At 49.5% G+C, this 15,000-nt stretch overlaps 1 protein-coding gene across 2 annotated transcripts in view; it reads left to right on the plus strand.

The window, feature by feature from the left end:
* The window catches only part of LOC143276174 (uncharacterized), a 68,873-nt gene that overhangs the window by 23,618 nt on the left and 30,255 nt on the right, over positions 1–15,000 (plus strand). For both annotated transcript variants that reach the window (XM_076580597.1, XM_076580599.1), the window contains exons 2-4: positions 4,287–4,455; positions 11,221–11,829; positions 13,177–13,482. In XM_076580597.1, the coding sequence (XP_076436712.1) occupies positions 4,306–4,455; positions 11,221–11,829; positions 13,177–13,482 (1,065 nt within the window). In that variant the 5' untranslated portion in view covers positions 4,287–4,305. The remainder of the gene's footprint in view (positions 1–4,286; positions 4,456–11,220; positions 11,830–13,176; positions 13,483–15,000) is intronic.

Raw genomic sequence — 15,000 nt, forward strand, 5'->3', positions numbered from 1 at the left:
CACCACCTCCTCAGCCAGCCAGTCACACCACCACCACCACCACCACCACCACCTCCTCAGCCAGCCAGTTATACCACCACCACCACCACCTCCTCCACAGCCAGCCAGTCACACCGCCACCACCACCACCACCACCACCACCACCTTAGCCAGCCAGTTACACCACCACCACCACCACCACCACCTCCTCAGCCAGCCAGTCACCACCACCACCACCACCACCACCACCACCTCCTCAGCCAGCCAGTTATACCACCACCACCACCACCACCCCCTCAGCCAGCCAGCCACACCACCACCACCACCACCACCACCTCCTCAGCCAGCCAGTTACACCGCCACCACCACCACCACCTCCTCAGCCAACCAGTTACACCACCACCACCACCACCACCACCACCACCACCACCTCCTCAGCCAGCCAGTCACATCACCACCACCACCACCACCACCACCTCCTCAGCCAGCCAGTTACACCACCACCACCACCACCACCACCACCACCACCACCACCACCTCCTCAGCCAGCCAGTTACACCACCACCACCACCACCACCACCACCTCAGCCACCCAGTTACACCACCACCACCACCACCACCACCACCTCCTCAGCCAGCCAGTCACATCACCACCACCACCACCACCACCACCTCCTCAGCCAGCCAGTTACACCACCACCACCACCACCACCACCTTAGCCAGCCAGTTACACCACCACCACCATCACCACCACCACCACCTCCTCAGCCAACCAGTTACACCACCACCACCACCACCAGCACCACCACCACCACCTCCTCAGCCAGCCAGTTACACCACCACCACCACCACCACCACCACCTCAGCCACCCAGTTACACCACCACCACCACCACCACCACCACCACCACCTCTCCACCCTTTACCCCACCAGGCGCTGTTACCAAGATTCGAACCCGGGACCCTCAGATTGAAAGTCCAGTGCAGTAAACCACTTGGCTGTTGCTCCCGTTACCAGCTGTGCAGCTTGCTTTCTTGAGCTCACAGCAGGAGGGAGTGAGCGAGCGTCCATGCACATGGGGACGTGATTCTTTATTGATTGAGTATATTGATTAGTGCAGGTCACAGATGTACCATATTCGATCTCTGCCAACTTTGGAACAGAAAACGTGTCATTAACAAGCGCAGGTTCACTAGATGTGCGATCTTCGATGTTCGTTCGCCAACATTGGAACAGCAAACCGTGTTGCAGTATAATTTGCGTCATACATTGGTTATCAATCAATACCTTCGGCGTAAGGCCTGTTTCTCCGCCAGTCAATTTAGAGTACAAAATTCCCTTGTGGTATAAATACAGAAAAGACAGTGGCAAAAAAATAGTTCGGGATTCCCCCTACGATGTATAGAAAATATGGCCTGTCCTACCACCGAACAATAAGAGCAGTAGGTTCATGGATAACAGACCAATGAATGGTCGCCTATCAGTGACATGTGTCCTCTACCCTCACCTCACCTCTCACCTCAGGCCCATAACCACATATAGTCGTTGGGGGAAGCCTGAGGACCGCAGACGCAACCTCCCTTCTCCATCTGTCTCTGTCGGCAGCCGCTGGCAGCAGCTCACGTGTGTGGAGTCCGGTCCATTGTTTGATGTTCTCATGCCAGTTCTTCCGCTGTCTTCCTCTTCTTCTCCCGCCCTCGATGGTGCCTTGCATGATTGTTTTGGACAAGCTGGTGTGTCGAGTGTTGTGTCCAAACCATATCAGCTTGCGTCTCTTCACAGTTGAAAGGAGTGGTTCCTGAGGTCCAGCAAGGTTCTCAATTCTGCTCCGTACATGTTCATTGGTCCTGTGCTCGATCCAGGGAATTTGAAGGAGCTTCCTCAGGCATTTGTTCTCGAAGGCCTGGATCTTCCTTTCAGTTCCGGCCGTCAGTGTCCATGCCTCGCAACCATACAGTACAATGGAGACTACCAGGGCTTTGTAGAGTTTGAATTTTGTGGATAATCGGGTGTTACGTTTCCACACTCTGTTCAGTTTGGTCATGGCTGCAGTGGCTGTGCCAATGCGAATTCTTATTTCTGCTTTGCTGCTTAAGTTTGGCCTTAAAACCCACCTCTTCCCAAAATAGCCTCCCTTCCCTGCCTCTCCCTTGTCTTCAGTTGTTGTTGTTGTTGTTTTTTTCAGTTTTAGAGTTATGCATGCGTGTGAATGACTGGTGCGAAAGCGCTTTGATTTGTCTGTGCTCAAGATTCAGCGCTATATGAATATGATAATTAATAATAATATCCCCACTTCCCCCTCCCTCCCCCAGCCAGGACACATTTGGGGTGGGGGTGGGGGGGTGGGGGGGTTCTCATTGTGACTCACAGCATGCAGTGTAGACGTGTGTTGTTGTTTTGTTTTTTTCCCCTGACAGTGTTCTACAGAAATTGTGCCCATTTTACAATTCTTTTTCACGTGAAGGCTACATTCATGTGTATCTAGCCCATAGCAGTTAATTTAAGTACTAACTCGCATGAAATTATGGTCATTTTGACAGACATTCTTCATCAGAGCATGGCCAACATTGTTTTGCATCTAGTCTGTACAAAGCTGGATATATATTTGGGTCGTATGGGGGAACCATCGATGTTAGGTCGCCAGGAGGCCACACACCAGAGGAGACCCTGCACTGCTGCTGAATAACCAGTATGGCTGTTTGTCTCAGCCCTCATTCTCTAGGCCTACCCAAGATCTGGTTCTTGTGTAGCAGTTGTTTTTTTTTCTCTCTGTCTTAGCCTGTGGAAGTGTTTACGGCGAAAGCCATTATCACAAGTTGTTGTGTTGTTGTTGTTGTTGTTGTTGTTGTTATTATTGTCAATTCACTGTACCTTACATTTTGCAGAATACAGAATACTTTATTATCTCAATAAGAGAATTCATGTGTGGTGTATTTTACGTACACCATACACAAAAATCAGTCACTCATAGCATATCTTTCGACAGTCCTACTTTTTGCAGCAGTCCAATCTGCTCATCCGAAAACTACACACATTTCATACTTCCATGCCAGTGTCAAAAACTTGTATTTCCTTTCATTCAAACTTTCCATACTCTACGCGCGTTGGGTTAGGCTGCTGGTCAGGCATCTGCTTGGTAGATGTGGTGTAGCGCATATGGGTTTATCCAAACGCAGTGACGTCTCCTTGAGAAAACGGAAACTCAAACTTTCGTACGCAATGGTCTGAAAATTGCCACAAAATGAGAACTTTCGGTTGACGTTATCCGGTTTACACATATTATACGCAATGAGTAGAAGATAATTGTCACACACACACACACACACACAAAATAAAACACTGAGGTAATGTAATCCTGTCTTTCAGAGGTTCAAACCTCAAACCATTGACTTTGAGATGGCGCCCTTTAACTGGTGTGATAGAACTGACTGATTAAAACGAAACTTACCTGGAAGGTGAAGTTTATTCGGAATTGTACCCTGCGAGAAGGCGCCCTGGAAAGAATTAAGACCGCCCCCCCCCCAACCCTTTGCATAACTATTGTAAATAAAACAATAGAAAAACCCTTTTGTGACTGGCCTCTATAATATGTCGTGTAGCGACGCGCTCTCCCCGGGGGAGAGCAGCCTGAATTTCACACAGAAAAATCTGTTGTGACAAAAAGAAACACAAATACAAATTAATATACTGACCTATGTGTGCTTGCTTTTTGCTTTTATGGCTCTCCTGAAACGTGTTCCCAATGAATCCTACATATAAATAATTCAGCCCTTCTTCAGCCGTTGAAATCATAACCTGACGTTCTGCCAGTGTGTTGGATTGGTTTCTTCGTAACATCAGGCCCTCTACCTATTAAAAAAAACCAAAAAAACAAAAACAAAACAGTTTCAGTTTCAGTAGCTCAAGGAGGCGTCACTGCGTTCGGACAAATCTATATACGCTACACCACATCTGCCAAGCAGATGCCTGACCAGCAGCGTAACCCAACGCACTTAGTCAGGATTTGAGAAAAAAAGGTGAATAAATAATAGATAAGCGTACATAAATAAGTAAATAAATAAATAATAATTATAATATATAAAAAAGGGGTAGTAGTAGTAGTAGTAGTAGTAGTAGTAGTAGTAGTAGTAGTAGTAAATAAATAAATAAATAAATAAGACAACAATGATGATAAATAAACAAAACAAAAAACAACAACAAAAAAAGCGAAAAAAAAAAAATAAAAAAAAATAAAAGGAAAAAAAGCCAACCCAATCCTCTAAGCGTCCACCTCACAGTGTGTGTGTGTTTCTGTCTGTCTGTCCAGGTCACGTGAGCAAACCGGCATGCGCGCGCCGGAGGGCGGCGTTCTGAGCCGCGTTTTCATTGGACGGCACGAGGAGCGCGAGGATATCAAGACGAGGCTGCTCCAAGATGGCGGCTTCCTGTTCCTCTACGGCCCGCCGCTGGTGGGCAAAGCCAGCCTGGCCCTGCAGGTCTGTAGTACGTCCAGCAGTAGCAGCAGCAGCAGTAGCCACAGTAGCAGCAGCAATAGCAGCACCAACAGAAGTAGCAGCAGTTGCAACGGTAATAGTACCAGTAGCAACAGTAGTAGCAGCAATAGCAGCCGCACCAGTAGCCACAGTAGTAACAGCAGTTGCAACAGTAATAGCAGGAGTTAGCACCAATAGCAACAGTAGTAGCAGCAGTTGCAACAGTAGTAGCAGCAGTTAGCACCAGTGGCAGTAGCAACAGTAGTAGCAGCAATAACAGCACCAATAGCAAAAGTAGTAGCAGCAGTTGCAACAGTAGTAGCAGCAGTTGCAACAGCAGCAGTAGCAACAGTAGTAGTAGCAACAGTAGTGGCAGAAGTTGCAACAGCAGCAGTAGCAACAGTAGTAGCAGCAGCAGTTGCAACAGTAGTAGCAGCAGTTGCAAAAGCAGATGTAGCAACAGTAGTAGCAGGAGTTGAAGCAGTAGCAATAGTAGTAGCAGCAGTTGCAACAGTAGTAGCAACAGTAGCAGCAGCAATTTTAGCAGCAGTAGCAGCAGCTGTAGTAGCAGTAGCAACAGTAGTGACAGCAATTTTAGCAGCAGTAGCAGCAGCAATGGAAGTAGCAGAAGTAGCAACTGTAGTGGCAGCAATAGTAGCGACAGTAGTAGCAGCAGCAGCAGTAGCTGTAGCAGGAATTGAAGCAACAGCAGTAGCAACAGTAGCAGCAGCAGTAGCCAGGTTAGTAGCAGCAATAGCAGCACCAATAGCAACAGTAGTAGCAGCAGTAGTAGCAGCAGTAGCAGCAATAGCAGCACCAATAGCAAAAGTAGTAGCAGCAGTAGCAACAGTAGTAGCAGCAGTTGCAAAAGTAGTAGCAGGAGTTGAAGCAGTAGCAACAGTAGTAGCAGCAGCAGTAGCAACAGTAGTAACAGCAGCAGTAGCAACAGTAGTGGCAGCAATAGCATCAACAGTAGTAGCAGCAACAGTAGTAGCAGCAACATCAGCACCACTGGCCACAGTTGAGGCAGCAGAAGTAGCAGTAGCAGCAGCAGCAGTAGCAATAGTAGTAGCAGGAGTTGCAACATCAGTAGCAGTAATGGCAGCACCAGTAGCCACAGTAGTAGCAGCAATAGCAGCACCAGTAGCCACAGTAGTAGCAGCAGTTGCAACAGTAGCAGCAGCAGCACCACCAGTAGCCACAGTAGTAGCAGCAATAGCAGCACCAACAGCAACAGCAGCAGCAGCAGTAGCAACAGCAGCAGTAGCAACAGTAGTGGCAGCAGTAGCATCAACAGTAGTAGCAGCAACAGTAGTTGCAGCAACATCAGCACCACTGGCCACAGTTGAGGCAGCAGAAGTAGCAGTAGCAGCGGCAGCAGTAGGCAATAGTAGTAGCAGGAGTTGCAACAGCAGTAGCAGCAATAGCAGTACCAGTAGCCACAGTAGCAGCAGCAATTTTAGCAGCAATAGCAGCACCAGTAGCCACAGTATCAGCAGCAATTTTAGCAGCAATAGCAGCACCAGTAGCTACAGTAGCAGCAGCAATTTTAGCAGCAATAGCAGCACCAGTAGCCACAGTATCAGCAGCAATTTTAGCAGCAATAGCAGCACCAGTAGCCACAGTATCAGCAGCAATTTTAGCAGCAATAGCAGCACCAGTAGCCACAGTAGCAGCAGCAATTTTAGCAGCAATAGCAGCACCAGTAGCCACAGTAGCAGCAGCAATTTTAGCAGCAATAGCAGCACCAGTAGCCACAGTAGCAGCAGCAATTTTAGCAGCAATAGCAGCACCAGTAGCCACAGTAGCAGCAGCAATTTTAGCAGCAATAGCAGCACCAGTAGCCACAGTAGCAGCAGCAATTTTAGCAGCAATAGCAGCACCAGTAGCCACAGTATCAGCAGCAATTTTAGCAGCAATAGCAGCACCAGTAGCCACAGTATCTGCAGCAATTTTAGCAGCAATAGCAGCACCAGTAGCCACAGTAGCAGCAGCAATTTTAGCAGCAATAGCAGCACCAGTAGCCACAGTATCAGCAGCAATTTTAGCAGCAATAGCAGCACCAGTAGCCACAGTATCTGCAGCAATTTTAGCAGCAATAGCAGCACCAGTAGCCACAGTATCAGCAGCAATTTTAGCAGCAATAGCAGCACCAGTAGCCACAGTAGCAGCAGGAATTTTAGCAGCAATAGCAGCACCAGTAGCCACAGTAGCAGCAGCAATTTTAGCAGCAATAGCAGCACCAGTAGCCACAGTAGCAGCAGCAATTTTAGCAGCAATAGCAGCACCAGTAGCCACAGTAGCAGCAGCAATTTTAGCAGCAATAGCAGCACCAGTAGCCACAGTAGCAGCAGCAATTTTAGCAGCAGTGGCAGCTCAGCAGCAGCAGTAGCAACAGTAGTGGCAGCAATAGCCGCGACAGTAGTAGCAGCAACATCAGCACCACTAGCCACAGTTGAAGCAGCAGCAGTAGCAGTAGTTGTTGCAGGAGTTGAAACAACAGCAGTAGCAACAGTAGTAGCAGCAGTAGCCAGAGTAGTAGCAGCAATAGCAACACCAATAGCAACAGTAGTAGCATCAGTAGCAACAACAGTAGCAGCAATAGCAAAAGTAGTAGCAGCAGTAGCAACAGTGGTAGCAGCAGTAGCAACAGTAGTAGCAGGAGTTGAAGCAGTAGCAACAGTAGTGGCAGCAATAGCATCAACAGTAGTAGCAGCAACAGTAGTTGCAGCAACATCAGCACCACTGGCCACAGTTGAGGCAGCAGAAGTAGCAGTAGCAGCAGCAGCAGTAGGCAATAGTAGTAGCAGGAGTTGCAACAGCAGTAGCAGCAATAGCAGTACCAGTAGCCACAGTAGTATCAGCAGCAATAGCAGCACCAGTAGCCACAGTAGTAGCAGCGGTTGCAGCAGAAGTAGCAACAGTAGCAGCAGCAATTTTAGCAGCAGTAGCAGCAGCAATGGAAGTAGCAGCAGTAGCAACAGTAGTGACAACAATAGCAGCGACAGTAGTAGCAGCAACATCAGCACCACTGGCCACAGTTGAAGCAGCAGAAGTAGCAGTAGCAGCAGCAGCAGTAGCAATAGTAGTAGCAGGATTTGCAACATCAGTAGCAGTAATAGCAGCACCAACAGCAACAGTAGTAGCAGCAGTTGCAACAGTAGCAGCAGCACCAGTAGCCACATTAGTAGCAGCAGTTGAAGCAGCAACAGTAGCAGCAGTTGCAACAGCAGCAGTAGCAACAGTAGTACAAGTAACAGTAGCAGCAGCTGTTGAAGCAGCAACAGTAGAAGCATTAGCAGTAACAGTGGCAGCAGTAGACGCAGCAACACTAACAGCAGAAACAACAGCTGTATTTATAGCAGCCGTGGAGGTAGCAGCTGTATTAGTAGTATTCGCAACAATAGCAGTAGCAGCTGCAGTAAAAGAAGTAGAAACAGCTGTAGTAGCAATACCAGAGCAGCAGTAGTAGCTGTAGAAGCAATAGCAGCAGCAGCAGTAGTAGTAGTAGTAGCAGTAGCAGTTGCTTTGAATAGTATCAGTATCTGTGTTTCAAGTTTTCGAGTAAAATCTCATTTCGTCAGAAACAAAATCGCAGACATAAAAAGAAATCTCTCTCTCTCTCTCTCACACACACACACACACACACACACACACACACACACTCACGTCCACACACACACACACACACACACACACACACACACACACACACCTTGGGTCTGATGTCAGCCACTCCTTGAATACCTGCGAAGCGAAAAAAGTAGGGGAATCCCCTCGAAATACAACAGCTTCAGGAGTTCGGCAGTACTATACAGTCAGCTTTTAGTGCTGCTGTTCTTTTGTGGTGTGTGTGTGAGGGAGGAGGGGGGGGGGGGGGTTGGCGGGGAAGGGGGGGGGGGGATTTGAATGGGTTTGGGATGGGGGGGTGTACCCCTCTGTCTCTCTCTCTCCCCTCTCCCTCCTCTCTCTATCTTTGTCTGAGTGCGTGTATGGTGTGTGTGCGTATATGAGTGAATGTGTGTGTGTGTGTGAATGTGTGTGTGTGTTGTGTGTGTGTGTGTGTGTGTGTGTGTGTGTGAGAGAGAGAGAGAGAGAGAGAGAGAGAGAGAGATTTGAATGGGTTGGTGGGATTCTCTCCCTCTCTCTCTCTCTCGCTCCCTCTTTCTTTCTCTCATCCCCCTCTCTCTCCCCCTCTCTCTTTGTCTGAGTGCGTGCGTGCGTGCGTGCGTGCGTGTGTGTGTGTGTGTGTGTGTGTGTGTGTGTGTGTGTGTGTGAGAGAGAGAGAGAGAGAGAGAGAGAGAGAGATTTGAATGGGTTGGTGGGGTTCTCTCCCCTCCCCCTCTCTCCCTCTCTCTCTCTCTCCCTCTCTCCCTCCCTCTCTCTCTCCCTCTCCCTCCCTCTCTCTCTCTCCTCTCTCTCTCCTCCCCCTCTCCTCCCCCTCTCCCTCTTTTCTTCCTCCCTCCCTCTCGCTCTCTCTCCCCTCTCTCCCTCTCCCCCCTCCCACCCCCTTTCTCTCTCCCTGTGGCCTCATCAAAACACCCACCCAACCTATCCTATTTCCCTCGTCTGTTTCTTGTTCGGAAAACGCCTCCGTGTGTCTAGCGTTCGCTGTATCAGGTTCCAGGAGGTAGCACATGCACATGAAGAAAAAACACCAAAAAAAACAACTGAAAGATTAAACCAGAATTGAACGGGCGCTGTAGTCGAGTGGTTAAAGCCGCGTTGGACTTTCAATCTAAGGGTCCCGGGTTAAAAAAAACAACAACAATAACAACAACAACAACAAAAATCCAAAACTCAGGGGAACTCACGACGGACACTTCTTCAGTCAGTACTTTTCGACAAACGGCTTTACTTACAAAGACATTTGACAGAAAGAAACCACACCCCGCCTCCTCCCCCCTTTTTAAAAATTCTAGTTATTGATCTCTCTCCCCCTCTCTCTTTCCCTCCCTCTCTCTCCCTCTCTCCCTCTCTCTCTCTCCTCCCTCTCTCTCCCCCCTCTCTCTTTCCCTCTCTCTTCTCCCTCTCTCTCTCTCCTCCCTCTCTCTCCCCCTCTCTCTTTCCCTCCCTCTTCTCCCCCCTCTCTCTCTCCTCCCTCTCTCTCCCCTCTCTCTTTGCCTCCCTCTCTCTCCCCCCTCTCTCTCTCCTCCCTCTCTCTCCGCCCTCTCTCTTTCCCTCTCTCTTCTCCCTCTCTCTTTCCCCCCTCTTTCCCTCTCTTTCCCTCCCCCTCTCTCTTCCCCCTCTCTCTCCCTCCCTCTCTCCCTCCCCCTCTCTCCCTCCCTCTCTCTTCTCCCTCTCTCTCCCTCCCTCTTTCACTCTCTCTCTCTCCCTCTCTCCTCCCCCTCTCCCTCTTTTCTTCCTCCCTCCCCCCTCCCTCCCCCTTTCTCTCCCTGTGGCCTCATCAAAACACCCACCCAACCTATCCTATTTCCCTCGTCTGTTTCTTGTTCGGAAAACGCCGACGTGCGTCTAACGTTCGCTGTATCAGGTTCCAGGAGGTAGCACATGCACATGAAGAAAAACAAAACAAAACAACTGAAAGATTAAACCAGAATTGAACGGCGCTGTAGTCGAGTGGTTAAAGCGTTGGACTTTCAATCTAAGGGTCCCGGGTTAAAAAAAACAACAACAATAACAACAACAACAACAAAAATCCAAAACTCAGGGGAACTCACGACGTACACTTCTTCAGTCAGTACTTTTCGACAAACGGCTTTACTTACAAAGACCTTTGACAGAAAGAAACCACACCCCCCCGCCCCCCCCCCCCTTTTTTTTTAAATTCTAGTTATTGATCTCTCCCCCCTCTCTCTTTCCCTCTCTTCTCTCCCTCTCTCTCCCTCTCTCTCCGCCCTCTCTCTTTCCCTCTCTCTTCTCCCTCTCTCTTTCCCCCCTTTTTCCCTCTCTTTTCCTCCCCCTCTCTCCCCCCCTCTCTCTCCTCCCTCTCTCTCCGCCCTCTCTCTTTCCCTCTCTCTTCTCCCTCTCTCTTTCCCCCCTCTTTCCCTCTCTTTTCCTCCCCCTCTCTCCCCCCCTCTCTCTCCTCCCTCTCTCTCCGCCCTCTCTCTTTCCCTCTCTCTTCTCCCTCTCTCTTTCCCCCCTCTTTCCCTCTCTTTTCCTCCCCCTCTCTCTCCCTCCCTCTTTCCCTCCCTCCCCCTCTCTCCCTCCCGCTCTCTCCTCCCTATCTCCTCCCTCTCTCTCTCTCCTCCCTCTCTCTCCCCCTATCTCTTTCCCTCCCTTTCTCTTTCCCTCCCTCTCTCTCTCCTCCCTCACTCTCCCTCCCTCTCTCTCCCCCTCTCTCTTTCCCTCCCTCTCTCTCCCTCCCTCTTCTCGCTCTCTCTCTCCCCTCCCTCTCTCTTTCCCTCCCTCTCTCTCTCCTCCCTCCCTCTCCCTCTCTCTCCTCCCTCTGTCTCCCCCCTCTCTCTTTCCCTCCCTCCCCCTCTCTCCCTCCCCCCTCTCTCCCCCCTCTCTCCTCCCTATCTCCTCCCTCTCTCTCCCTTTCCCCCCCTTTCCCTACCTCTCTCCTCCCTCTCTCTCTCCCCCTCTATTTTAAAATCATTTATTGATTACCTGATTGATTAACTAATTAATTAAGTGAACAATTTAAATTCTTCTTCTTCTTTTTTAACCCTTGATTGGAAGTTGATGCTAACATGGCGATACTCGGCCTTCAGATGGCCTTGGTGGTGGTCGGTGAGCCTCTAAGCTCCATAATTTGATTAGATTATCATTTACCACTTAGTTTTATCTATTTATTTTTGTCAGGTTGCGGAAGAACTACAGAGCGAACACCACCACCAACGCGAGACAGAGAATGCCGCGCCCGCGCCAACGCCAACGCATACCGTCTTCCGCGTCTTCACCGTCAACTGCGAGGACGCCGCCGATTGGCCTGGAGTCATGCGCGCCATCTGTCGGGCCTTCTCATTGGACGAGGCGGCAGCCAATGAGAACCTCCTGGCGGGGGCCGTCTCGCAATGGCTGCGGGAGAAAAGAAACGGCGGTGGCGGTGGCGCGGAACGAGGGAAGCTGTTGCTTCTTCTCCGCCGCGTGCACCGCCTGAGACCGGCGGGCGAGGACGTGCAAGGGCTGGTGCGATGCCTGCAGTCGCTGGCCGCCTCCGGTGACGTCATGACGCTGGTGACGTCACGGCGGCAGCTGCAGGTGCCGCCCTGGGCGCAGCGGCGCGTGGACCCCATGACGCTGGGCGACGCCCTGCAGCTGCTGCGTCACCACGCGCCCGACGTCACGGCGGGCGACTTCCGCGAGGTCCTGCGCGCGCACTGCCACGGGCGGCCGCCCCTCGTGCTGCGCGTGGCCCAGCTGGTGGGGGGCGGGGGGCTGCAGGCCTACAGCGCGGAGCAGCTCACCGAGGTCAGTGTGGGGCAGCGTGTTTGTTTGTTTGTTTAGTTAGTTAGTTAGTTACTGATTTATGCTGTTCGGATAGTTAGTTGGTTAGTTAGTTAGTGTGTGTGTGTGTGTGTGTGTGTGTGTGTTTTGAAGGGGACGGGGGGGGGGGGGGGTGGAGGTAAGGGATGCATGATTGTCTGCAGCAACACCGAGGAACTCACGGAGGTCAAGAGAGCGTATTTCTGTCTTTCTTTCTCTCTCTCTCTCTCTCTCTCTCTCTCTCTTTGATATTTATTTATTCAAGCAGCCTGCTGGGGGTGGGGTTGGGGTGGTGGGAGTGGGATTGGGGGAGGGGGGGAGCGTGAGGGGGGGGGGGTGCATGATAGTCTGCATACAGTGCCCAGCAACTCACGAAGACTAAGGGACCGTATTTTGTGTTTATTGATTTATATATTCTGTCTTTTATTTATGTACTTATGCTGCCCCAGTTTACAAAAATTGGGGGTGTTGGGGAGAGGATGCTTTCTGGCCACATTCACAACGACCCACAATAAAAAAAAACAACACGTACATAATACCCACACCCACAACCACCACAATAACAATCACATCCACAATATCCACACTTTCCACACCCACAATATCTACACCCACACCCCTACAACGACCACAATAACAACCACACCCACAATATCCACACCCACAACAACCCACCAACAACACCCACACCCATTATGTCTACACCCACAACAACCACCAACAACACCCACACCCATTATGTCCACACCCACAACAACCACCAACAACACCCACACCCTTTATGTCCACACCCATAACAACCACCAACAACACCCACACCCATTATGTCCACACCCACAACAACCACCAACAACACCCACACCCATTATGTCCCACACCCATAACAACCACCAACAACACCCACACCCATTATGTCCCACACCCATAACAACCACCAACAACACCCACACCCATTATGTCCACACCCATAACAACCACCAACAACACCCACACCCATTATGTCTACACCCACAACAACGGACCACAACCTCACACCCACAACCTCACACCTCACCACACCCCACCACGCACACATTCGTTAACTCACTCAGTACGGCCAGTCCTCTCTTCTCCTCTACACAGACCCCTCGGATGTCCAGTGGGTGTCTGAATGACCCAACCTTTAGCTTCCGTCGTCAGAATTGTGGTATTCTTTGTCAACATTCACCTCTTCAGTTTAAGAGCCTTCCGCTTGCAATATTTTGATGGTGGTAATTGGGGTGAAACGCTGTTAACGTCGTCTCTTTCGCCGTCCGTATGGAGAGAGTTAACACCCTGGTCGCACGTTACCAGGAGCTGTCCAGAAACCCGGACCTTCTGATTCAAGGCTTCAGCGACGAAGCCCGCCGCTTCTTCGCCTCGCTCAGCCCCGAGGTTCAAGGCCAGGTCAGCACCTTGGCCCAGCTTCTGGACGGAAGCTTCTCCCTGGACGCTCTGCAGGCGGTGGTCGGGGACGCGGGGCCCCACGTCAAGACGGTCCTCCGGCGCCTTCACGAGGAGGCGCCCGTGCTCATTGACAACGAGTCGCAGCGAATCCTCATCGAGCCGCTCGTGCTGCACCACGTGCGGAAGCTGGGTCACGTGTCGGCGGACGATCCGGTGAGAGTGGTCTCCCTTTGATTTGACCCCCTTTTTTTTTCTCGTCTACTTGTCATTATCATCATCGTCGTCGCCATCGTCGTCGTTGTCATTGTCATCAGCGTCATCATTTAAGAAAACAACATCGTCGTTGTCATTTATCATCATCATCATCATCATTAGTACATTAGTCATGCATTATCTTACTTCTGTCAGGGTTTTTTTGGGGGGTGGGTGGGGGGTCTCTTGTTTTCTTGGGGAGTGTCAGAGTTAGAAATGACGTCACTTTACGCTTTGTTATATGTGATAAATGTTCCACAAACGACTTTGCTGATGAGTTTCACTATTTGTTTGTGTGTCCTTTCTTAGAAAGTGACAGACTTTTAAAAAAGTATCTACTTAGTTATTATACAAACCGCCCCAACTCCCTTAAATTCCACTTATTGTTTCGCGACAAAAAAAAAAAAAAAAAGAAAAAAAAAAAAAAGAAGAAAAATTGTTAAAACTATAAGCACTTGTTTCTTCTGTTTGTAGTTCCTTTCGGTAAAGCTACGTCTGTTGTCAATGGATGAGGATGAATTATTTATTAATGTATATTGGCGGTGCCTATTGGTCTTTCGATATTTCTCTTTGTTCTTTTGACATCACTCTTATTGTTTGTATGGTATATCTAAAATATGTATGTATGAGACGTTTCGATGCCCCCAGGGGACACAAGAAATGAACTTTTTGCCTTTGCCTTTGCCTTTGCCTTGCCTTGCCTTGCCTTTGCCTTACGTTAACTCACTCAGTACGGCCAGTCCTCTCTTCTCCTCTACACAGACCCCTCGGATGTCCAGTGGGTGTCTCAATGACCCGACCTTTAGCTTCCGTCGTCAGAATTGTGGTATTCTTTGTCAACATTCACCTCTTCAGTATAAGAGCCTCCCTCTTGCAATATTTTGATGATGGTAATTGGGGTGAAACGCTGTTAACTTCGTCTCTTTCGCCGTCTGTATGGAGAGAGTTAAAAGTGAACTATAAACAACAGGTGAAACGGTTTACTCCCAGATCCTGCCAGCGTTTGAAAGACGAATGTTTGCAGTCTGACGTCATATATCAATCGGTCAAGAAAAGTCGTGTCATGCAGAAGGCCAAGAGGTAAGGCACTCACAGTTAAATAACAACAACTAGATGTGTGTAGAGTTTCTTATGGATTTTGTCCCGGAGGCAGCAGTGACTCTTGCTCGAAAAACGGAAACCGGAAACGGAAACCGGAAACGGAAACGGAAGCTTACTCTCCCCTCTCTCTCTCTTAGTCTCTGACTCTCTCTCTGTCAGGCGAGTGAAAGGTTTCAAACGAACTCCATGTTCACTGGGACTTTGCATTTCGTCAGACCATATCTGTCTCTAAATTTAAATCATGTTGTTATGCAAATTATGTCAAAGTTTCGACTTGGTGTGTCAGATTTTATAGGTATAAAACCTAAACCGATCAAAACTTAATATGCCCACCATCATTATAGGTATAAAACCTAAACCGATCAAAACTTAATATGC

Source organism: Babylonia areolata, chromosome 31 (assembly GCF_041734735.1).
Source record: "Babylonia areolata isolate BAREFJ2019XMU chromosome 31, ASM4173473v1, whole genome shotgun sequence".
In the NCBI taxonomy this organism is placed as follows: Eukaryota; Metazoa; Mollusca; class Gastropoda; order Neogastropoda; family Buccinidae; genus Babylonia; species Babylonia areolata.